We start from the raw sequence: 25,652 nt of genomic DNA on the forward strand, positions 1-25,652 counted from the left end.
ACAGTGGCTGCAGGAGAGTGACCTGGAGGCTACGGATGATGGAGATAGGATGAAGGAGTATAAATTGGATGCTGGGAGTTTTAATGTAGGAGTGACTCTTACTTTTCTCTTACTTACTAGAATGCTGATCTGGATACGGAAATGGGCAATTGATAGAGGACTGCTCCAGACAGCAGAAGGAAGGGCAAAACTGAATGGAGACCAAAAGATTGGAGAGACAGGTGATCGGAGGAGCTCATACCTTAGCTTTGGGTAGGATGGGCCCATTGTGGGATGGGCCCAATCAGTTTCAGGATTCCAAAGGTAATGTAATTATATGTAATTTGGCTGATGCCTAGAACACAGCAGGTTCTGAAAAAATATCTTTGTAATTAATTAATGTCTTTTGCTTTTAGGATTTTTTTTTTTTTTTTTTTTACTATATGTATTCAGCTTCCATAACCTAATCTTTATTTTTTATTTATTTATTTTGTTTGTTTGTTCGTTTGTTTTTTGAGATGGAGTCTCACTCTATTGCCCAGGCTGGAGTGCAGTGGCACGATCTAGGCTCACTGAAAGCTCTGCCTCCTGGGTTCACGCCATTCTCCTGCCTCAGCCTCCTGAGTAGCTGAGACTACAGGCACCCGCCACCTCGCCCGGCTAATTTTTTTTTTTTTTGTATTTTTTAGTAGAGACAGGATTTCACCATATTACCTAGGCTGATCTTGATCTCCTGACCTTGTGATCCGCCCACCTCGGCCTCCCAAAGTGCTGGGAATACAGGCATGAGCCACCACGCCCGGCCCATAACTTAGTCTTTAAACTTGCTAGCTCACCTGTAGACAGCTTCCAGGCCTCCTCACCACAGATTACAATAGATTATTCAGTGCAATTCAACTCCTTCATTGCCTATCTGTTTTCTTTCTCTAGAAATCCTTTTCTATAAAATGTCCAATTTAACTCTATATATAAGAGAAACAAAAACATAAAGTTTCTAGACTGTTTTCCTAAATTAATAAGAATAACAATAATAACTAGGTGGGGTTTTTTGTGACCTCGTTGCAGTTTACAAATTATCTCACTTACCCATTTATTTCTCAAAATCCCACAAGGTGGGCAAGATGGGTATTACTATGACCAATTTTGCACATAATCAGTGTAGATAGGTCCTGTGACTCTCCAAGATTGCACAGCTTCACATGGCGAAAACATAGGAGAACCAGCCTGGAACCCATGTACTTCAAGTCTGAATTACAGTCTAGGATGGTGGTTCCTTAAACTTTAGTATGAGTTTTTTCAAAGTACAGATTTAGTAGGTCTAGGATGAGGTTTCGGAATTTGCATTTGAAGCAAACATCTGAGGCTCATGTTTCAGTGACCAAACTCAGAAAAACCCTAATCTAGAAAATCCTTTTCCCCCTTCTCTCTTAAAGGGGGGAAAAAAAGAGGGAGATCTTACCTCCTATGAATCAAAGGACTTTTTTCCTCTTGGAGAACTGGAGCCCCCAGCTCTTCTCTTCTGCGACCTACCCACACACACTGATAAAGTTAATTATCTGCCCTGGCTAAATGACTTTCCTTAGCAACACCGTAGCAACTAACATCAGCTCTGCCTTAGGCTACAACACTGGAAGGAGATTTCTTGAAGTCCAGTATATTTTACAAAAGAACAAAACATCTGAACAGGAAATTAAGGGGAAAGTAAACTGGATTCATTGCTAGGAGATGAGAAATAGACACAAGAAATAGTTCAAGACAATTCACTGGAACACAATAGTCGAAATAGGAAACTTTTTCTCCTCAGTTCTACTGAAGTCCAGAGGAGGGGAGACTGCAGGATCTCATTCTATGGAGGAAAATTTAAACAGGCAGGAGGAGGGAGGGCATTCCAGGCCATGAGAAAGCTGTAAGCAAAGGTGCTGAGGCAATACTGAAAGTGGAGGACACAGGGAGCCCAGCTGGGTGGTGTTGGGAGCTCAGATTGGGATCTATGACAAGGCATGACCAGATGGACACAGTGAGACCAGAACATGGAGGGCCTTGGAGGCCAAGTCTTAAAATTTGGGCTGAGTCAGAAGGCACTGAGGGTAGGCTTGTTAAAAAGTTTTTATTCAGGGAAAAAATATTTATGGAGCCCCTACTATGAGCCAGGCACTATGTGTGCATGGAAAATACAGTGGTAAGCCCCACAGACATTCTTGAGCTTAGAATTTAGAATGGAGACAAAGACTGAACAAATATAAAATTTTAAAAATTAAACTTATAAATGAATAGGTCCTTATAAATCTTAATATTAAAAGAAGCCAGGTGTTCATGCTTGTAGTCCCAACACTTTGGGAGGCTGAGGCAGGAGGATTTCTTGAGCCCAAGAGTTTGAGACCAGCCTGGGCAACATAGGAAGACCCTGCCTCAAGAAGAAGAAAGGAGAAAGGAGAAGAAGAAAAAGAAGAAGAAGAAGAAGGAGAAGAAGAAAAAGAAGAAGAGGAAGAAGGGAAGAAGAAGAAGAAGGAGAAGAAGAAGAAGGAGGAGGAGGAGGAGGAGGAAGGAGATTAAAAGAAAAGGTACTCATGAGCTCCAGCAGAGTTTTAGTGGCTGGATCTCTTCTAGGAAACCAGAAAGGTCTTCTTTGAGGAGGCAGTTTTGCACTGAGATCTGAAGAGTGCATAGGAGTTGGCCAGTGGAGGGTGGTGGGTAGGAGAGACCAAAGAGCATGATAGGATTCCAGGCAGACAGAACAGCACAGACAAAGAGAAGAGCTGCATGGCTGGAGAGGCAGATCAAGCAGAGCCTTGGAGACCTGGCTAAAGATTCTATCTTTATTCTGAGAGCCCTGAAAAACCACTGAGAAAAAATTTTAACCTCAGGATTGACATTCAAATCTGCATTTTTAAAAAGATCACTTGGGCTTCAGTGCAGAAGACAGATGGAAGGAGAGCACAAGTAGACAAGGGCAACCCAGTTAGGAGGATGAGAGAGGATGTCAACACGGACTGGAGTAGTGGTGGAGGAGAGCGTGAAACTGTTGATGTGGTGATGGATTGGATGAGTGGAGAAAAGAGCAGAGGTGTGAGTGACAGCCAAGCTGGTTTAGGAAAACCTGGCTCATGTACTGGGATTGGAGCTTGGTGAGCTGGTTAGAGCCTGCTGTCATAGCCCAGATGGTAGGGCCAACACTGTGTACTGGAAAGTACCTCATTTGGTGTTGGGGATGCCTGTTTTAAATCCTGGCTCTTTCCCTTAATAGCCATGGAACATTATCTCAGCAGGTAATATCATAGGCTCCTAATCTGAAAAATGGGAGTGCGGAGGTGAATTGAGGCTGCCTACTTCACATAGTTTTCCTGTCAATATCCAACGTAAAGTTAAATATTGCATTCCTGCCTACTTCATGCCCACCCATCTCCAACTTAGATTTGAACCTTTTGTAGATGAATAGAGGTTCAAGAGCACAGATTTGAGCTTTCAGACATACCATAAGCTTCGTGAAGACAGGGGTCACAATTTATTCATTTCTGTAGTTTCTTGCCCTCTGAGATAAGATCGGGTACACTTTCAAGAACCACTTATTTTACTTTGTAGCATACATCACAATTATCATTTGAAAAGTTTCATATAATTATGTATTTAATATTTGCCTTTGCCACAGGCGTGTAAAATCCTTAAAGGCAAGTAACATATCTATGTTTTTTTTATCCAAGCACTGAGTACATGGAGGGTCTTTGTCATGAATGAATGGACAGATAGATGGATGCATGGATGGATGGATGGATGGATGAATTTTTGTTCCTTCTTCTACCTACTGGTCAGCACGGAGTCTAGCTCCAAATCTACACTTAATGAAAGCTTGCTGGATGGATGGGACCGTGCAACTTGGAGTGCAGCATGAGCGCTGAGCCAGTGGAGTGAAGATGCAGACAATTCCCTCAGCACTTAGACGTGGATCTGAGCCTCACCTCAAAAAGGAGGGCCGATCAGCTGGATTAGGTGCTGTGAGGGTCGAGAAGGGCAAGGGATGAGAGGAGCATAATTGGCTTCAGCAAGGGGTTACTCTCAGGTGACCTCTGAGAGAAGGCACCCAGTTAATAGTGGCAGTGGGAATTCCAGCACAAGCACTGCTGAGTAAGTGGGCACGCAGGGAGGAAGGGCGGACCTCCCATACAGGGGGCGCCCTGGGCCTGTTTGTAGCGTTATGAAAGAGAAAACACTGACCAGGAAAGCAAAGGAGATTGCTTGCTAATTGTTGGCACTTAAGGTGTGTTGAAGGCCCTGGGCAAAAAGAAGAGGAAACCAAAGCTTCTGAGGGCACCTGGGGAGGGATGCTTGTGTGCACTGAGAGGCAGGGGGCTTAAGGTATCCCCAAGCGGGTGAGGGAGCGGGCGCCACTAGAAACCAGCTCGAGTCTTTTATATGGGTCATCATTCAACTCTAGCATATCCCCCCACTACCTCTAGGAAGGATGTACTGGCACCCACCCCCACTCCCTTGTTCTCCAGAGCAGGAAACAAGTTTGGAGAGTGCAGTAACTAGCCCAAGCTTCACAATGGGTGAGTGGCAGAACTGAGGTTTGATTTGGGTCTCTTCCCCAGAGAGACACTGGGAGAGATTCTTGCCCCGGGTCTTTTCCCTTCAGGCCCTCAGGCTCAGCACCTCTCTGAACATCTGTCCCTGGGGACTGATAATCTGAACTAAAATGTAAGCCAAGAAAACACAGGCTCTTCATTGAATCTTTTGAAACTCCTTTCCCGGGCAGTAGGAGGACCTTCCTGAGCCTTGGGCACTTTTGCCTTTGCTGGCTCCTTCCTCCAGGTTAAGCATATTTTATGACTGTAGAGGTGTAAATACAAATATATTAACATTATACAGTGAAACATTTTGTTTGACCTAAACTTTTTTCTTCTGATTTTTAAAGAAAACATTTTCATAGATCTCCAAAACTATCGTGGGCCCTAACCTCTGTAGCTAAGTCGTTTCTCCTTTCTCAGCCTCCAGTCTGACATGTTCCAATATGGCCTTGGGAAGAGCAATGGGCCCGGAGTCGCCGCATCTAATCCTGCAGTAACTGGTCGCAAGTCTCAGTTTGCTCATCTATAAAGTGAGTGAAAGTAATGCAATCTTTATTGGGAGTAGGGAACATGAAGGCGGGTCGATACAGTAAGTAAGCCGCCAAGCATATTGCTGGGCACAGAGCAGGTGTGCTACAAAAGTTATTTCTCAGGCTTTCCTTCCTCTGAGCACCGTCCTCCAGAGGGTCCGGAGTGTAGCTGGGGGTTGGAGCAGCAGCCTCCTAGGCGATGGGACAGAGCCCACAGCGTCCGGTATGCCATGATTTCTTCGTCAGACCCTGGGAACCCAATGTCGCAAAATAAACACGGCCGCGTTGCTAATCGCCAGTTCGGAGGAAACAAAACAGCGCTGCGCTGGGGGATCTGGGCAAAATCAGCCCTCCCTCCTCCCGCTCCTTCGCCGCGGCCCTCCCCTCCTCGCGCTGCTCTCGTTCGCTTGACTCAGCTCAGCTCAGCGCAGCGCAGCGCAGCTTCGCGGCCGCCAAGCCGAGCCTGGCACGGTCTCCGAGTCGCCGACGCCGGCTCCGAGCTCCCTCTCTCCGCCCCGGCTCCGCCAGGTCGCGCCTTCGTCGGGACCACTTCGGGCAGGAGTCGCGTGGCCAAGGCCGGCGGCCGCGGCACAAAGTTGGGGGCCGCGAGGATGAGGCTGTCCCTGGCGCCCCTGAAGCTGAGCCGGACGCCTGCACTGCTGGCCCTGGTGCTGCCCCTGGCCGCGGCGCTGGCCTTCTCCGACGAGACCCTGGACAAAGTGCCCAAGTCAGAGGGCTACTGCAGCCGTATCCTGCGCGCCCAGGGCACGCGTCGCGAGGGCTACACCGAGTTCAGCCTCCGCGTGGAGGGCGACCCCGACTTCTATAAGCCGGGAACCAGCTACCGCGGTAAGTGGCCGCCCGGTGTGGCGTTGGGAGCGCGGGACCCGGTCCCCGGAGGGCGCCGACCTCGCGGTGCCGGAGGAGGGCGCGCGGTCTCCGGGCGCGCGGCACGGGTGCAGCCCAGCAAGGGCCCTTCTGTCCTGGCTGCCCTCGGCCCTTGCAGCTGCGAGTTCAGCGCGCATCCTAAGCCAGCGTACTGGGCCGTCGCGGGGGCCGCAGCCAGGAGAGGCAGCCCGCGTCTCCGACGCGCGGTTCCCAGGCGGAGCCACGCGTCACGCCGGCCTGACTGCAAGGGAGGCTCGCTTCTCCCCCGGCCGTCTGCAGGAGGGAGGTAAACCCGCCTTTCTCCAAATCGGTCTGGAGGGGATCCAGGTTTCTCTTGGTCGGGTCCCGGGCAAGGCAGCGACCCCAGCTTTCCCCACTCTGGCCCTGAAGGAGAGGGTACCCGATTCTCAAAGACCGGCCCCAGGCGGGACGGCCACTCCGGCTTCCCTAGATAGGACTCTTCAGGAGAAGGGACTTTGGCTTCTCCCTAACCGGTCCTGGGGCGCGAGAAGGAGGGGCAGGGACAGCCTAAAGCTCCTCGAAAGGGTCCTTGGAAAGAACCCCAAATTATTCTCTCGTGGTCCCAGACGAGATGGAGGATCTTGGGTTTCCAGAACAGGTTCCCAGTGGGGACAGGGTCCTCAAAGACCTTTGGGTAAGCTCCGAACTGAAAGGGGAATTGGATGAAGATGGAAAGAGAAGCCCCGATGCCCAAGGCCTGCTCCCTGGAGGCCGGGGAACCTTGGCTCCGGCAGCTCGGAGTCTCCGCGTCCCAGGGATGTAGCGCCTACGCTGCTTGGCTGAGAGCTGGGTTTCGGGAGCTCAGGGAGGAGGTGTCCAAGCAGGTGAGCGCCTCCTGGGCGGGACAGGCAGCTCGACTAGCACCAACCTGAAGACGCCTGACTGTATCCCCAGGCCTGCCACCTCGCTCCTCAGCAGGGTCATCTCCCAGACATCGTTTCCCCGTGCAGCAGCCGCCGCTCTCCGGGTCGGGGACAGGTAACCAAGAAGGGAAGGGAGCCTGACTGGCCTCACCTTGGGTCCCGCCAGGGAGCGTGTCCCCTCACCCTCGCCCCTTCATACGTCAGCTCTGGTGCTAAGCAGGGAGGAGTGGGTCATTGGGGCACCTGGTGGGGCAAATGGGCTCCCAGCTGCTGTACTTTCCTCCCCGCCTTCCCAGTTCCCCAGAGAGCCTTGGACGGAAGCGGTGGGAGCAACACAGGATAAAGTTTGGGGCAGTGTCAGCGGGCGCCAGGGCCACGCTGGAGACCAAAGCCAGGGGCCACCCTTCTTGGAGCGCTTTTCCCTCTTTCCCGGGTTTGTGTCCCCGACTTTCTCCACCCTCAGCTACCCCAAGCCGGCTCCTTGGTGCCCTTGGCACCTTGGCGTGCTGAGCACTTTGCGAGGAATAATCTGACCCCGGCGCGCAGCTGCACAAAGAAAGATTTTGGGCGGAGAACACCCCTCCCAGCCCGGGAGGGAGTGCGCGGCTTGGCACCCTGGCTGGAGCGAGCTGCGCCGACGGGCGGCGACTGCCACTCGGTGGAGCCGGGAGGCGGCCGATCCTCCCTGTGGACCGCAGGGAAGCGAGTGTGACTTCACTGGCCTATTCAGCCCTCCCCAAAACTGAGGACCTGAGTTCACAGGGGAAACTGTCCCCGCTCCACGTAGCAGAGAAAGAAGTGGCTCTGGAGTCCAACAGACTTGGGTTTACTCGCTGTGTGACCCTGTGCAAGTCATTTAATTTCTCTGCACGTATTTCCTAGCAAGAAAAAAAAAAAAAAAAAAAAGCCAAACAGACAAACCAAAAAAGCTGTTTATCCACCCTCTCTTGGTGGTAGGGAGTAAATGAGTTTACAAAGGTGAGTGTGCCTGAGCTAAAAGAGATGCCTAATAAGCGTAAGAGTTGAATGTGAGGCCTTTATTGGTTTACTAATGGAGGTAGGTTCTTGATCAGATTTTTGTTTTTGAAGAGCATGTGTGCGTTTGAAAGCAGGTTTCCTCAGCTCTCCTCCAGTCCCATTCATCTACCAGTGAATGGTGCTTATTTGGGTCCTCATGAATTAATTGAATTAATGAATGAGGTATTTCTTCATATCAGGAGCCTTGGCTAAGACTGTTGCGAATCCAAGCCCAGGAGGATTGTTTCAGTGGCTTAGGCTAGTCTGGGGTTCAGGCCAAGTGTACCCAGTGTCTCTTTTCACACTAATCCTCCGTGTTTTAGTTGAGCGTTGGCAGCTGGTGGCCCTAACACTGGGAAGGAGATACAGCTGGTATTCACCGGGCTAAAGAGATTTTAGAACTACCTAAAAGTCCAGGGCCAGCAGGTGGGGAACTGGATAGGGAGTGTCCTGGACTTTCACCCTTCAGGCTACTCCTGCCTAAACAGCCGTCTGGACTTTGACACCCCAACTCAGGCTATAGATTGGGCAATCATCTCTTCTCCCTTCTTATGGCTAAGAGACCTTGAAAGAGATCTTGCAGGAACCATGCTGATGTTTTCCAAGTAAATATTCTGCAATTAGCAAACCTGATTCCGCCACTCAAAGTTTGAAAGAAAAGTTGCTGGCCTAGTTTGTGACATTTTCTGCTGGCTCCTTCTTTCTTATAATAATTATGTTAAAAGTAACTCGAACACATTCTGCTCATTGTCCTGACTTAAGGCTGTTAAGTTGGCATTCCCCTGGTGTTCTATTTGCTTTTTAATTTTTTCCTGAATTAGGATCCCTCACAATCCTTGGAATCAATGACTTGTTTTCCTGCCTCAAATCTTTGTCCACAGTATTCCAGTTCATCCCCAAGCAGCTTCTGTTCTTTGTGCCTGCTGTCTAAGTATAGTCTTTAGGTACTCTAGACCGGAATAAAATGGTCACTATTAAAAAAAGACTGAAACATGGGGTTTCCTCCCCAAAACCTGAATTCAGTTGAGATCATTATTTTGTCTTTCCCAAGTTGTTAGTATTATATTGATTTCCTTTTCTCTCCCACCACTTCTATTCTCCCTCCCTCTTCCCACAGTCCCCCCTCCCTCCAACGGCAATAATTGTGCTTTAGAAAGCTCTGAAAGGCCTGCTCTGTTTCTGACCAGGGCCTCCTTTGAAAAGGAGATTACAGTGATTAAAAATAACAAGTTGAGGATCCTCAAGGGGCTTCCTTTATATAGGAGGACAATTTGCAGGACCAGCCTTTCCCAGATCACAATTTCAAGCCAAATAGAAGAAAATCCACTGAAATGTTTAATAATTGATTGAAAATAAAAGAGGCTCTTTTGTCTTACCAGAGGTCTGTTTATTAGGAAAATAAAGTCAGACTCTGGCTAATGAGAGTGGCTTTTCCTAGATGTTTTTTAAAGGGACATTTCAAGGAACTTGATGGGAAAAGAATGTCCAGTAGAGGTTTCAAAAGCTGGTCCAACTTCAAGCATAATTGGGGGTTTTATCCTAAACTGAGAGGTTTGCAGACCTCCAACGCTGCATGGCTTTTTCTTTGTCCCACACTGAGACACACATCGACCACAGGAGTAGACACCTCAGACTGGTGGAAAGCGCACAGGCTTTGATGTTGGGTGGGTTGGTTTCAGGTCCTGCTTGGTCACATATTCACTGAAGCCACTTCACCTCTCTGAGCCAATTTCTCCATCTGTAAAATGAGGGTGTTTTGATTGTTTCCCAGCATTCCTGTGAAAATTAGAAATAATTCACGTCAAAAGAAATTGTCACACAGTGGTTGCTAAAAAAATATGAGATGGTTATTTTGGAAATAGAAAAATACTTAGTGGCAAAGCCCTAGATAAGATATTGTGTTAAGTTCTTCCTACTCATCTCACTTATTCCTTATAGTACTTTGAGGAAGTTTCTGATCGTTACTATTTTACAGATAAGAAGACTAAATCTCAGAGAGGTTTAGTTCCTTACCCATGGTCACACAGCTAATAATCGGCAGAATCAGGATATGATCTCAGGTCTGTCTGACTCCTAAATCTGTGCTCTTAACCAGTCTTCTGTGTTGACTCAATGAAATTAGTTGGGAATAGAATGAAATTCACTCAGCTACCCTCAGCCTTCTGGATGGTGAGCCTTCCTTCAAGGAAAACAGAACAACAAATCAAGATAGTAACTGACATCTCTCAGGAGAATTACTTTATATTACTACAAAGTAATATAAAGTGATAAATCCTTATTCACATTTGCTCTTTTCTCTTATTGGCTTCAATGTTGTATTTCCCCATAAATTAGAGGATTAATTTAGAATCATGAAGAACCTTGTCAGTCTTTGGCCAATTCCTTTTGTTCGTGGGGAAACAAAAGGAAATTAGATGGGGGGAAGCAAAAAAACCCAGAAAGAAAAGAAAAAAGAAAAAACAGATTTTACTGTTGTTTTATTTTTACATACAGATGTTATATGACCATGCCTGCAAAATTATATGTTTGGAAAGGACATATTTAGGATCTGAGAAATTTACACAGGATGAGGTCTTTTAAACTATTTCCTGGATGATAGAGTTTTTAAAAATGTAAATGCTGCTGATGATATTATAATTAAGCCACCCTTCCTACTTCTCTTCCCTTTTTTGCACCATTCCCCGCTTTTTTATTATGTAACTATTTTTTAACCGTTACTACTTTTAATAAGTATTTAGTACAAACTGATAATAAAAATTAGAAAATGCAGCTATAGCTAATGCTTAATGGTTGTGGAGATTGTTTATTGCTCTGAGTTTTAGGAAATGAAAGAAATAAAAACATACCAAAAAGCATATCAAAATGGAATTTTTCAAGGTTTAAAACTTGAGTACTTCTCCAGTCACAGGTAAGTTGTTTCATTACAGCTGACTCTTTCAATTGCATCAAGAAGCTATAATCACTGATACATTTACCACTATGGGCTGGTATATGAGGAGCTTTTCACTCTCACACTGTCCATTTGCTTGTAATACAGACTCACACATATATATAGGTCAATATCAATTTCTGTTGTGAGATGGGGGGGACTCTTACCATGTTATATTAGTCATAGTACAGGCTAAGCTCATGTTACTAACAGAACCCAAAACACAGTGTTTTAAACAAGAGGTAAATGGGAGATCCAGCATGATGGGAGGCTTTGCTCCATAAGGCCATCCAGGAACCAGGCTCCTTCTACCTTGTTCCCCTGACATCTTCTTGCACTCTGTTGTCTAGTTCATAGCTACTTAGCCATGTGTGGCTATGAAGTGCTTGAAATGTGGCTATTCTGAATTGAGATGTGCTGTAAGTATAAAATATGCAATGATTGTTGAAAATTTAGTATAAAAAGAGTAAACGTCTCAATAATTTGTGTATTATTACATATTAAAATTGTAATTGTATATATTAAGTAAAATACACTAGTTAAAACTAATTTTGCCTATTTTCACATATTTTAATGGATACCTGTTAACAAAATTAATTTCACCCAGCTTGAGCTTATTTCTACTAAACAGCACTATTTTAAGTTGTTATTCTCCTTAGCACCATTACAGCCAAGGATAACCACTGCACATCTGTATTCAGTCATCATGCAGGGGACTGGGGGGAGAGGAAGTAGAGGACAGCAGTTTTCTTTTAATAATGTGACCCAGGAACTGCTAAACATACTCTGTTGGCAAAAATTTAGTCATGTGGTCATACCTAGCTGCAAGGGAGGCTGGGAAATATAGCATTTAGCTGGGTAGCCATGAGCCCAGTTAAAACTTGAGGGAGGATTTATTTTTCTAAAAGATGAAACAGAAAATAAATTTGTGAGGACCATATTAACTGTCTCTGTCACATATTTTCATGCAGTCATGTAAAAACACAATATGTCTTATTCTCTCAGTGAAACGTCATCTAGGTGCATGAACTTGACAACATATAAACTGATGTTCCTGCTAAGAATCAGCAGAGGAAGCCAGATGCAGTGGCTCACATCTATAACCTCAACACTTTGGGAGGCTGAGACAGGTAGATTGCTTAACCCCAGGAGTTCAAGATCAGCCTGTACAATATGGCAAAACCCCATCTCTACAAAAAAAATACAAAAATTAGCTGGCTGTGGTGTCTCATGCCTGTAGACCCAGCTACTCAGGAGGCTGAGGCAGGAGGATCTCTTGAGTTGGGGAAGTTGAGGCTGCAGTGAGTAAAGATTGTGCCACTGCACCCAGTCTGGGTGACAAAGTGAGACTCTGTCTCAAAAGAAAGAAGGGAAAAAGAGCAGAGGCAGGAGTTCTGGGGTGTGTATGTGCAAGCATGTGTTGTGGTCTCTTTTGTCTCATTCTCCTTTCTCAATAAAAGAGGAAGTAGCAAAGAACAAAAGGAATGAGGGTTAAGTAAATAAGCCAAGAAAGCAAAGGGGTGGTGTGGGAAGAGAAAAAGAAAAATGAAAACCCACTGGGGTATACATTCAGAATGAAAATGAAAGAAAATGTTTGAGTATGGCAGAATTCCATTAAGATGGGACTAGAGGGCTAGATTCAAGAAGAGCAATGGAAAGCAAAAATCACAAAAGTCAAAATTAATCCTTTGAAATTACACATAAGATAAAACCCAGATAGCAGCTTCAACCTAGCCTTATCTAAACAGCCTACCCCCAATATTCCTGTAAGAGGAATAGAAACGAATTGGCATGTATCAAAAAGTCTAGCACTTCTAGTTTCCCTCCAGCATTGGAAGAGAGCAATGTTTCCTCAGTAGAGTAGCAGATAAACCCTTGGTTTGCTCTGATATGCAAGTACAAAATCCTCATCATATGATGGAGTGAGGGAGCTGAGAGGCTCATCTCATGCTCACTGAGCACATTCATGCATTGAATGGAGTGGCATGTGGCCCAAGTCATTTAAAGCATTACATTCTCTCTCTTTTCTCCTCCAGTAGTGTGCAATTGTGTTTGATTTTTACCAAATGCACCTCTCTTGGAGCATCTATAGTGTCAGGAAGCTTGCTATATTACACAAAAGGTTTTTTGTGATGCTTGCCAGCTCTTGCTGGTATAAAATGCCCAACTTTTACAGGATGTTTTGGCAGGGATGGAGTTGGGGTGCAGATAGGACAAGGCAAGGAGTTAAGTGAGACCACCAGAAGTCCTTTGCAAGGTCTATGTAGAGCAGGCTTCTACCTTTCACAGAATATTTATAACTTCCATGAAATGTTCAGGAAAAGTTAAACAAGGGAACCACCCACATCTACTGATTTGCTTGAGACTAGGAGCCCACAGGAAATAACTTGAACCCTCTCTACAGTTGTGGTTGAGATATTTGCAAATATGTCTCATGGACTGGGTGAGAGAAGCAGGGAAGAGTTCCAAGAACAAGTCACCATGTGTGGGGCAGGAGTGTGGGCAGATGGGCAGAGTAACAGTCACAGCAGGATGTATGAACCAAATGGTGATTCTAGGTGCTACAGGAAGCTCTCCCAACCCCTGACAACACTGTCCTTTGAATTTTCCAAATACACTAAGCTCATTCCCTCCCCAGGGCCTTCATCCTTGCTCTTCTTCATGCCTGGGATGGTTTTCCCCAGATCTTTGCATTGTTGACTCCTTATCTTTTAAGGGAATCTCTTTAAAGAGGCTTCTCTCACTACCAATTTATGTTTCCCATCACTTCTGCCTGATTTTGTTTACTTCATAGCCTTAAACACTCTGAAATTCTCTCGTTTATTATCTGCTTCCTACAGCTAGAATACAAGCTTTATGAGAGCAAAGACTTTGTATTTCTTATTTGCCATTTTATCTTCAATTTCAGAACAGTGCCTGGGCATAGCAGGCATTAAATCATTATTTGTTGAAAAAAAAAAAAGTATCATTGAAGCCCCAAGAACCCTGGTACAAGCTCTCTAAGAGAGCTGGATGGAGGAAGGGGAAAGTGTTTCTCTCTCAGCCAGAGAGAAAGGTGAGCACCCAAGGGATGGCAGACAGGGGCAAGAAGCTCTGGGTGTTGGCGGCAGAGAGAAAGGATGCCCAATGCCACAGGGGCATTGGCCAGAGGCAGAGGGCAGATGGCCTGCATCCAGGGTGCAGACCACTAGGAGGGAGGAGAGAGCAGTTGCATGCATAGTGGAAGCAGAAACACTGTTGCTGTGGCGTGAAAAGCAGAGCAACAGCAGGCAAAAGGGCAGAGGCAAGGGGCTGCCAACGTCAGAAACTGACTCTAAGAAACTGGCTCTGAGTATCTGGAGAAGTAGGGCTGAGGGGATTATTGAGCCATCAAACCTAGACACTAATTATTAAAGTGACTTTCCCTGGAACCAGCACGTTGTAGAGTCATTTGTAGTACTTTCCAAACCTAGCTATGCCTTTGGAGAGTGCAAAAACTAAACTAAAATTCAATTTAATTTAAAAACTTTCCTGGGCCCCACCCTAACAAAAGGCTGGATTCTAGGAAACTTATATTCTTTTTTCTCTCTCTCTTTTAAAGGAAAATGATAAGACACAAAGAAAAGGTGTCCCCTTTTCTAGGAGCATGCTTCACCATCACCACCTCTCCTAGTCCCCAGCCCCAGTCTCCCACACACATCAGGACCTGGTCACATCATTGCCGTATCTTGTTACTATGGGACACACTCATTTAGTGACCAGTGGAATATCCTCAAAGCCAACACGACTACAGCATTTCCTGCTTGGCAGTAGGGTGATGAGGAGAAGAGAACCATGAGTTTTCCTTAGGTAGCCACACTCACAGACTGGCGAAGCTTGAGCCAGGGCTGACTTGCTTGTACTTCTCTGCCACCAAAGTCTGCCTCCCATGTAACTTTCACACGTCCGTCCAGAGTTCTGTCCTTTGGAATCAAGCAAAATGAGGTCTCCCCTGGGCAATATGTCAGCCCTTGAGATGTTTGTGAATAAAAAGCTGTTATGGCTTCTCTTCTGACTAAAATGCCCCATTTCTTTAACCATTCTTTGTGGGTTGCAGTTGCTTGCTCCCTTGTACTTTGTGCCCCAGATGTGGTCTGTTAGGGGCAGGACATAACAGAATGATTATCTCCTTGTCCTGGACATTGTGCTCGTGTGAAGCTTGCCAGGTCTTGTGTTTGCCATTTTGGCAGCTGTGCTGCAGTCTGGAATCACACTGAGCTTGCAGCCAACTCAAATTCCTGCAATTTTCTGGGAGGCCTGCTTCCCTCTTTAACCTAGACTGGTGAAAACGGTCCTTGAACATAAAATTTGACATGGTTTCTCGTTCAATTTAATCCAGCGTGTTTGGATCCATCCCTGTAGCTGTCAGCCATTTGTGAATCTGTATTCGGTCACCAAGTGACTTATTCATATAATCTAATTTTGAATTATCCACAGTGTTGATAAGAAGGTCTTGTAAGTCTTTATCAATGAAGTTGATAAGAAAATTGAGCAACTTAGAGTCTAGGATAGAGCCCTCTGACATTCCTTGGAGTCCTTCCCTAAAGCTGATATTTAGCTAGTTTTGAAGTCAACAGATCTGCTGTCATCCCAATGACATTTACATACCAACTGCCACCCCCACCATAAGCCACCTCAGTTTAGTTCTAAATACTGTTTCCTGAGCCCGCTGGTGATTCTTATAGTTTAGGCAGAATGTTTTCTTTCTTTGCTTCAAAATTATCACCGCAAGTGATAGGAACAAAGTCAGCCTAACTAAAACAGAAAAGGGAATGCACTGATTCCCATATTTGCAAAGCCCAGGGGTGGCTCTTACTTCAGGCACAAATGGGTCTAGTGACTCAAATGGGGTCATTCCATCTTTCTCTCTCTGTCCCCCCTTCCCTCCTTCGCTCTCTACCTTTTTTTGTCCCTCGATTCCACCTTTTCTGTCTTGCTCATTCCATCCTTAATCTCTTGGCTGTGTTTTGTCCTCATTTTTTCTTACTACAGATGAACTTTCTCCAAATGACAGGGAGGATAGCTGCCAGCAACCTTCAGTGAAAATCCTCTTAGCTCATCCTGTGACTAAAAGAAAAGCCCCTTTCCTTCTAACTACAAACTGAAACATCCCAGGGAAGATTGTGATTAGTCCAGCGTGGGTCACATGCCCAGGGCAATGGCATGGAGATAGACTGGCTCTGGATCACAGTCACTTTTGTGACTTGATCTCTGAGGAGGGAGGACGAACTGTGATTGAAAGTCCTGGTGACCACAGGGTCAGAGTAGGGGCAGCAGTGGGGGTCCCCCAGAGCTTCCTGCCCTTGTCCACATTCCCAGATACGTTCTCTTGGCTGATACATCTCTACCTCTCCATTATTCCTCCTGCTATCCACATGCTGTTCAGCTCAGGACCCATTCATCTGGCTCTGAGCTGTTCCATGATGAGGTCACACAAGGGGGAAAGGATTAACTTTTATTGAGCTGCTGCAGTGCGCTTGATTGCATTATCTCCTTGAATCTTCATGACAAATCCACGAGATGATAATTATGATCCTTATTTCACAGAGGAGGCTGATTTATTTTTTAATATATTTTATTGATTTAGCAAATGTTTTCATATACTTCCTATTACCAATTCATTAATTGTCATGATGACAACAGGAGGTACATACTATTAAATATTACTGCTGTTTTATAGGTAAGGATATGTAGACAAGGAGGGCTTGAGTAACTTGCCCAAAATTACACATGATAAATGGGAAATTTGAAATAAGTCTGTTAGCTACGTCTGTTATAGAAAAAATGACCCTTACAAATTTAAGTATGCATGATCTTCAGTTTGAATGGGAGAAACTTCATCTCTGCCTGGGGATGCTGAGAGCACTGACCAAAGAAGGCCATCCAGGGGAACAGCATAATCCAACCCCACCATCCTCACCTGCTCACTTTTGGATTATCAATCTTGCCTTCCAGTCTTCCAGGCCATCACCAGCAAATCTTTTCTTGCCTGATCTTGGCTAGGTGGCCTTAATTATTGTGCCAATTTTTAAAATAGAAATATATGAGTTGCAGTTCCTCAGAGCTCTGGAAGTTGTGCAGAGTAGAAAGGGGAGCACTGTGACTAACTTAATGCCCCAACAGTCTTTACAACTCCATCTTATAAGTTAAGGCAGAAGCTGAAGGGCATTGTGGTTGAGATGTGTAGCATGAAGACTGGGGCATTTCAGTAACACATAGCAGGTGGTTGGCAGGGGCTGGCCATAGGATGGAGCTGGGACTCAGGATCTTCTCATTGAGGTTGGAGTTCTATTAATAATTCTGAAACCCAAGAGACAGAGTGTGGAGGAAGATGGAACTGGACAAGATCCAATGAGGGTAATAGGCATAGAAGATGAATTTGGGTAATAGTTTATTAGAGTTTTTGTTAGAAGGTTGACACACCAACATTTGAAAGACACAGAAAGCTATTTGGTAATTAGGTAGGGTAAGTGTACCCGGGGATGGAAAGAACTCTGCCCTGGGTCGGGGTTTTAGGCCAGGCTCTAGTGTGAAATATCAGTCTTCATATAACTAAGGCAAGCCTTTGTTACTGATGTGGCTTTTAGGGCAAAGCTGTAATTCAATAGTTACACAGCCTCCAGTCTGATTTTCCTAAACCATAAATCTGAGTATGAAATTTCCTAGCTCAAACCCTTCAGTACTGCATCATCCCCCAACCCAGGGTGATATCCACACTTCTTATCAAGGCATTGAAGGCCTTTGATCATCTTCTCCCTGCTCATCTTCCTCACCAAGCCTTTTATCACACCCTTCCTCCCAGAATGCAACTTATGAAATACAGAATTAGTTCTGGTTTCCAGGACCAAGACTGGCCCATTACGTCTTTCTGCTTCATGGGATGCTGTTAATTCCCCTGTCCACTGAACAAATTCCTATTCCTCATTCAACTTACAACACAAATACTACCTCCCCCTTGAAGCCTCTCCGAATTCACCCAGATAGACGCAGATGTTCTCTCCTCTGCAACCCCAGAACACATTGTTCGTACCTCCATAACACACTTTACATGTTATAAAAAATATCTGTTGATATGTATTTTTCCTGCAGATACTAGACTGTGCTCCTAGAGAGCAGAGGCCATTTCTTTGTTACTCTATGTCTCCAGGGATGTAGCACTGAGCTAGTGTAGACCAAATGCTCAGTAAAGATAAAAGGATGAGGGAGGTTGGCATATTGTTCAAGGTAACCCATGGGAACTTTGGGAAAGGGACCAGAATAGGAATGAGAAAACTATGCATTTAAGATAAATAAAACATTTTTTGTTCATTCATTCAACAAGTATTTATTGAGCATTTACTATGTGTAAAGTGATATGCTAGATGCTAAAGATGCAATGGAGTTCAAGACAGAATTTGTGTCTGCATTCATGGAGAGTATAGGTTATTAGGGGAGACAAGCATTTACCAGAGAGTTTCATAAACACATATTGAACTAACATTGGGTGAGAGGTATTCCAGAAAAGTAAAGAGGTATTGTATGGGGGTGAAAGGGGCAGGGAGGTCCTCACAGGGCACTCTATTTTGAGTGTCATGGGCTGTAGGAAGCCTTGGTTTATTATAAGGACTTACCCAAATCTCCCCATAACCTGAACTTGTAAGAATCGTCCCCAAAGCCAATTCTCTCCATTGCAATCCCCCCAGTGGTCCTTCACTGACACCTACTAGAGTTTTTCTTTGGAGGTTCAATCATTGTTCCTGAGGACCAGCTCTTTGAAACACATTGTTGGGTAATCAGGCTGATGAGCATCATGATCTTTTATCATAATCACCAATTTCATCATCATCTTCATCCCCAATATCACCATCACCACTCACCACCATCACCATCACCATCATAACCACTACCACCATCATTATCATCATCATCTTAAAATTCTTGAACACTTTACATGTTCCAGGCACTGGGATAAATATTTATTTAATTCTACATTCCTATAAGAAAGGCAATATCATCAACCTCTTTTTTAAAAATAAGGAAACAGAGAGATTAAGTAATTTACCAGAGATCACATAAGTGGTAGCTCTGGGATTCTAATCCTAAATGTTTGCTCTTAATCAGTTCCCCATATGTACTCACAAGATGGCTCTGAATGGAATTCCTTTTTTTTTTTAACCCTTCATAAGCATTTTTCTTTAATTTCTTGGATCTCTTAATAGCCTCTCAAGGGAGGCAATTGGGAGGAGTCATTAGAGAGAAGATTCTATTATTTACTGCCAAGCAGTCATTTTAGGTTATTACTGGGACTCAGAACATACTGCACATTTGTGCCTTTCAGAAGGAAGTTGTATAATGAGGTTCTCTGGAAGGATAGAGTCTCCTCTATTCCTTCAAATTATACTGTGTAACAACATCATCACCAGTGATAATTATGGATTAAAACCCCACACTGAGTTCAGCCTCCAGAGCCTCCATCTCATGTGTTATATTTAATAGGGTAGTGTACAACCTTAGTTTTCTAGAACCTACAGGAATGCCGTATTCTGGGAAGCTGAGTTTATGATTAGCCATTTAAGCACACTGCACAGATATACAAAAGTTTGGATATTTATCATTCAGAAACATTGTTTAAGAATCTTTTAATCAAAATATAACTTACATAAGGAAAAGTTTACAAATCATGGAGTGTGGTGAATTATCACATCTTGAATATGCTCATGTAACCAGAACCCAGATCAAGAAACAGACCATGACTGGCTCTTCAGCAGCATCTCTTGTGCCGCCTCCATGTTGCACTCCCTCCCTTTCCTGTACATATTACTACTGTCCTGACCTCTAGCACCATGAATTACTTTGCCAGTTTTTGAGCTTTATGTAAATATATATAAATGTAATCATACCATTTGTATTCTCTTGTGCCTGTCTTCTGTCACTCGAGATTATGTTTGTGAGAATTATCCATGTTGCATGTGGCAGTATGTGTTCATTTTCATGACTATGAGGCATTTGGTTATAAGAATATGCCACAATTTATATACCCATTCTAGGGCTGATGGGCATTTGAGTATTTCCACTTGGATGCTACTACAAATAACATTACTGTTAATATTCTTATAGGTATCTTTGGTGCACATATATACACATTTTTGTTGATTTAAGATGGTATTGCTGGGTGATAGGGTAAGAGTATGTTCAGCTTCAGTAAACATTGCCAAAAAATTTAGCAGCAAAATTGCTAATTTTCACTTCCATCAACAGTGTGTGAAAGTTCTAGTTAACGTCACTGGATATTGTTAATTCTTTTAAATTTATCCAAACTGGTAGATATGCAGTACTATTTCATTGTAGATTTAATTTTTATTTCCCTGTTGACTAATGAGGTTGAGAGCCTTTGCATATGTTTATTGACCATTGGGCACCTTCTTTTGTGAAGTATTAGTTTGTGCATTTGTCTTTCTTTTTTTTCTTCTGTTGGGTTGTCTGTCTTTTTCTTATTGATCTGAAAGACTTCTTTATATATTTTGGATATATAAAGTCAGTTTCTGGTTACATGGTTGCAAATGTCTTCTTTGACACCGTGACTTACTTCTTCACTCCTAATGGTATCTTTTGACGAGAAAAAGTTTGATATCACTCCATTTATATATCTTCTTTATTGTCAGTGCTTTTTTTTGCTCTATGTAAGAAATCTTTCTTACTCCAAGGTCATTCACATTTTATTTCATGCTGCCTTCTTAAAACTTTGTTTTACTTTTCACATTTAGCTCTACAATCTATGTGGAATTTACTCTGTGTATTACGTGAGTTAAGGGCCAAGATTTACCATTTTCTACATGGTCATTCAGTTGTCCTAGCACAACTTACTGAAAAGATTATCTTTTCTCCATTGCTCTGGTGTATTAGGTTGGTGCAAAAGTAATTGTGGTTTTTGCCATGGCAAAACCATTAATGGCCAAAACTGCAATTACTTTTGCACCAACTTAATACGTCCTTTGTCATAAATCAAGCTTCTCTATATTTGTGGAACTTTCCTGGACCCTAAACTGGTCAACTGACCCATTTTTCTTACTTTGCTGTAGTCCACTGGCTTAGTTTCTGTAGCTGCATAAGTCTTGATATCTGGAAGTATAAGCCCTTCAATTTTGTACTTCTTTCATTAAGATTGTCTTGGACAATCTTGGCCCTTTGAATTTCCATATAAATTTTAGGACCAGCTTGTCAATATCACAACGAGCATACTGGGATTTTAATTTAGACTGATGAAACCGATAGATCAATTTGAGGATCATTGACATCTTTAGCAATACTGAGCCAACCAGTCTATGAACACTCAAGTAAATTTAATTGCACATCAACTCTGCACTGGTCACTGTGCTGAGCTCAGATGGGTTCTTACCCTTGAAGGTCTTACAAATGTGAGAACAAACACATAAACACAAAATATAATCTAATTTGATGCTCTTTTCACTGATAATAATGAGTTCATATTTACTAAGGACTTTACATATATTACCTCATTTATACCTTGCACTGATACTTCGAGGTAAGTGCTGTTACTATGCCCATTATGTAGGTATTTTTCATTCCAGTAGGGTCCAAGAGAAAGAGCACCCAAGTCTTTCTGGGGAAATCAGAGGAAACATCACACAAAGGGTGGAGATTTGGCTGATTTCTGAAGTTTGCCAGGAATGGAGTAGCTTGACCATTCAAAGGTATATGAGTAGCATGTGAAAAAATACAATAGGGCGACATGACATGGATTTTGGGAAACTTCTAGAGAGTGAATCCAAGGATTGAAATGTAGTATGGCAGGGGAATGGGAGCATGGTTAGTGAAGCTGGAGAGGCAGAGCCTGAGGGCTTCGTGGTCTGTGGAGTTTGAGCTTTTTCCTGAAGGCAGTGGCTGTGGAGCAGGGATTATCTGTCTTGCATTGGGTTCCCTGGAGGCTGACTGTATTCATTTCCTAGGACTGCTGTACAAATTACCATAAATTGGTGACTTGAAACAACATAAATTTATTCTCTCATATTTCTGGAGGCTAGACATCTGAAATCAAGGTGTCTGGTGGTGGTGTTTGCTTCTGCAGGGCTCTGAGAGAAAGTTGCTTCCATGCCTCTCACCTAGCTTCTGGTAGTTGTCAACAGGCCTTAGCTTTCTGCGGCTTGTAAATACATGGCTCTAATATCTGCCTCCTGTCATCTTGTGGCATTCTTCCCTGTGTGTCTCTGTGTCTTTTCTTATAGGGACATAAGTCATATGGGATTTAGGGCCTACCCAAATCCAGCATTACCTCATCTTAACAAACTGCATCTGCAAAGACCCTATTTCCAAATGAGGTCACATTCCCAAGTATGGGTTAGAACTTCAACATATCTTAAATCATAACACAAGCCTCAGATGAGGATTTAGATGTAAGTGATTCTTTTAAGGAAGTGCTCCCAGGGGAAACTAGTAAGAGAGTGGGTGAAGCAGGATAGCAATTGGGAAGGTGTCCTGCCAGCCTGTGATCCCACGCATGGTCCCTTCAGTTTCCATCGGATCCTGCGGGGCCATTTTGGAGTGTAAAGTGCCTCTAAGAATTGTACTCACCTGATGCAAGGCAGCTGGATCTTTCATCTTGGGCAGAGTAGGCTCTGGTAACCTGAGGACCAGGGACACAACTTAAGAGCCACAGGTGCTGGCCATGGGAAGCAGAAATATATTAGTGCCAGGGTCACATTAAAATGGCAAAAAGGCATTTGAAGAAATCTGGATGGAATATCCTTACTGTTTGTTGCTTTGTCCTCTGTTCCCCTTCCTCCAGAGTTGTGTATAATGGCCTTGAAGACCACCCACCCTCACCCTAGAGAGTCCAAGACTGCTTTTTGGTTGTCTGTCTGTCCTTCAGAGATTCCCAGCTCTGTCCCCTGACAGCATAACCACCATTTTTTTTGCTTGACACTGAGCACCACACTTTTCTTACTCTTCTTTGCTTTATTGTGCTTTTTTCCCCCTCCATTTCTTCTTTTTTTTTTTTTTTTTTTTTTTTTTTTTGTGACAGAGTCACGCTCTGTCGCCCAGGCTGGAGTGCAGTGGTGCAGTCTCGGCTCACTGCAACCTCCGCCTCCCAGGTTCCAGCAATTCTCCTGCCTCAGCCTCATGAGTAGCTGGGATTGCAGGCGTGTACCACCACGCCTGGCTAATTTTTTGTATTTTTAGTAGAGATGGGGTTTCACCATGTTGGCCAGGCTGGTCTTGAACTCCTGGCCTCAAGTGATCCACTCACCTCGGCCTCCCAGAGTGCTGGGATTACAGGTGTGAGCTGCTGTGCCCAGCCCCTTCTTTTTTTCTATCTGATCTTTTGTAGACATCAGTAGCTCCTTTACTTTTGTAGGATGACCCGGCCAATCACAGCATGTTATTTACCTTCTTTATGTCTTAGAGTTCTTTGCTGTGTCATTCTGTTGGTGGCTCAGGGCCAGCCACTACATTATCCAAGATAGTGGTTTTATTTGTTGGAGCTTTAGGGCACTTCATTTTCGGGGCTAAAACTAGTTTAAGGAATTTGGAAGACTAAATGCTCCTCTCCGATAGGAGGCTGCATATCATATTCACAAATATTATATGTCAAATGAATTGATTTTTTAAAGTTTAAAAACTTACTAATCAGACAATATTTGTGGAAGATCTGTAACATGATGAATATATTGTGAAGCCATGGGTAGAATGTTAAACTGGGGAGAGTGGGCCTTCAATTCTGACCCTAAGTTGCCACTGGATGATTTTATGATCTTAGGTGTGTCTGTTGACCTTTCTATGTTTTACTTTCCTATCCATGAAATTGGAGGGCTGAATTAGAAGATACTTGAGATCGCTTGAAGTTCTAATAGTCTGTAATTCCATATGTAATGTCCAGAATCTTAGCACTTTTATGCAGGCCGTAAAGTAATTTAAATACCAATTTACATCAATTTAAAGAAACCTGAATTGAATGTCTATTAGATGCCAGGCTCTGTGCCAGGTTCTGGGGATAAAAAGAGAATGAAAACCCAGCCCCTCTCCTGTATTAGCACAGTCCAGTTGAGAAGGTGAACCAACAAAGAATTGCAATTTAGTACAAAAAAATACTGCAATAAAAGATTTCCATCTCAGGAGACTGGGGGTCCAATGGGAGGGAGGACCGCCATTGCCTTGTTGAGAAGGCCCTTGAGCTAGATTTTTTTTTTTTTTTTTTTTTTTTTTAGATGGAGTCTCACTCTGTCACCCAGGCTGGAGTGTAGTGGCGTAATCACGGCTCACTGCAAACTCCACCTCCTGGGTTCATGCCATTCTCCTGCCTCAGCCTCCCAAGTAGCTGGGACTACAGGCGCCCACCACTACGCCCGGCTAATTTTTTGTATTTTTAGTAGAGATGGGGGTTTCACTGTGTTAGCCAGGATGGTCTCGAACTCATGACCTTGTGATCCGCCCACCTCAGCCTCTCAAAGTGCTGGGATTACAGACGTGAGCCACCGTGCCTGGCCGAGCTAGATTTTAATGGAAAAATCATTCCCTGGGTAGATGTAGGAAGGAAGAGTATAACAGACATAATTCCAGCTGCTGTAACAGGTGACCCTCCACAACATAAGTTTATTTCCAGCTCATGCAAAGTATAGTATGGATGTTTCTGGCCAGTAGGTGATTTTCCATGGGTTTGTTTAAAATCCCAGTTTCCTTCCCTCTTGGGGTTCCCTGGCCCTTCTGGGACATCAGAGTCTTTTGCTGGACCCTGAATTAAGCAGGCAGAGGCAAGAGAGTGAGAGTGCAGGGTCGTGTGGAAAGTTTGTACAGGTCAGGCTTGGAAGTAGAGTATAGCAGTACTCCCTTATCCGAGGTTTTGCTTTTTGTGGTTTCAGTTACCTGCAGTAAACTGTGGTCCAAAACTATTAACTGGAAAATTCCAAAAATAAACAATTCATACGTTTTACATTGCATGCTGTTTTGAGTGTTGTTATAATGATTGTGTCTTATTAGTTATTGTTGATCTCCTACTGTGCCTAATTTATAAATTAAACTTTATCATAGATACATATGTATGTATGTATGTATGTATAGGAAAACCATCGTAAGCATAGGGTTTGGTACTATCCATTATTTCAGGCATCCACTTGGGGTCTTGGCATGTGTCTTGGCCTTATCTGCAGGGGGCTACTGTATATCATGTCTGTCCATCACTTCCACTGGCAGAACTTGGTTATAAAGCTGACTTAACTGCGAAGGAGGCTGGGAAATGTGGTGTAGCTGAGTTTCCACAAAAAAAAAAAACGAAATACGTTTTGAAGAACACACAGCAGCCTCTGCCACAAAGGTCATCCTACAGGACTTTGTGCTGTGAAGAACTAATTTTCTCTTGGGCCAGTCTAATGGAAGTGTAATGTTAGACAATTGTCAAGATTGAGTTTCTGACCAGGGACTATCTTTATCAAATTGTGGTTATTGGGAGAGAGCTCACCACATCCCTGGTTGATGCAAGAATCTCCAAGTAAGATAGCAGCTCAGATATTTAACAAGTTCTGAAATGTAAGAGGCAGCTGGGTGAAGAGGTTAAGAGTTCTCAAATCAATGGATGAAGGCCTCACCACTGTCCACGGCCTCTGTAACCCACAGGTCTGGGATATTGATGGAGAACTCAGGTCTATCCCATTTGACAAATAGACAATAATTGATTCTTATACTTAAAACCTGCTTTCTTTTCTCTCTGCAGTAACACTTTCAGCTGCTCCTCCCTCCTACTTCAGAGGATTCACATTAATTGCCCTCAAAGAGAACAGAGAGGGTGATAAGGAAGAAGACCATGCCGGGACCTTCCAGGTAAGACCCTGCCTGGGCTTATTCAGTGGCCGTCCCT

At 44.0% G+C, this 25,652-nt stretch overlaps 1 protein-coding gene across 1 annotated transcript in view; it reads left to right on the forward strand.

Annotated features, from left to right (window-relative positions):
* The first annotated feature begins 5,074 nt into the window (after positions 1 to 5,074).
* The window catches only part of SPON1 (spondin 1), a 300,029-nt gene continuing 279,451 nt past the window's right edge, over positions 5,075 to 25,652 (forward strand). Inside the window, exons 1-2 of the mRNA XM_003910193.5 lie at positions 5,075 to 5,920; positions 25,509 to 25,615. Of these exons, the coding sequence (XP_003910242.3) occupies positions 5,302 to 5,920; positions 25,509 to 25,615 (726 nt within the window). The 5' untranslated portion in view covers positions 5,075 to 5,301. The remainder of the gene's footprint in view (positions 5,921 to 25,508; positions 25,616 to 25,652) is intronic.

This window comes from Papio anubis, chromosome 12, assembly GCF_008728515.1.
Source record: "Papio anubis isolate 15944 chromosome 12, Panubis1.0, whole genome shotgun sequence".
Classification (NCBI taxonomy): domain Eukaryota; kingdom Metazoa; phylum Chordata; class Mammalia; order Primates; family Cercopithecidae; genus Papio; species Papio anubis.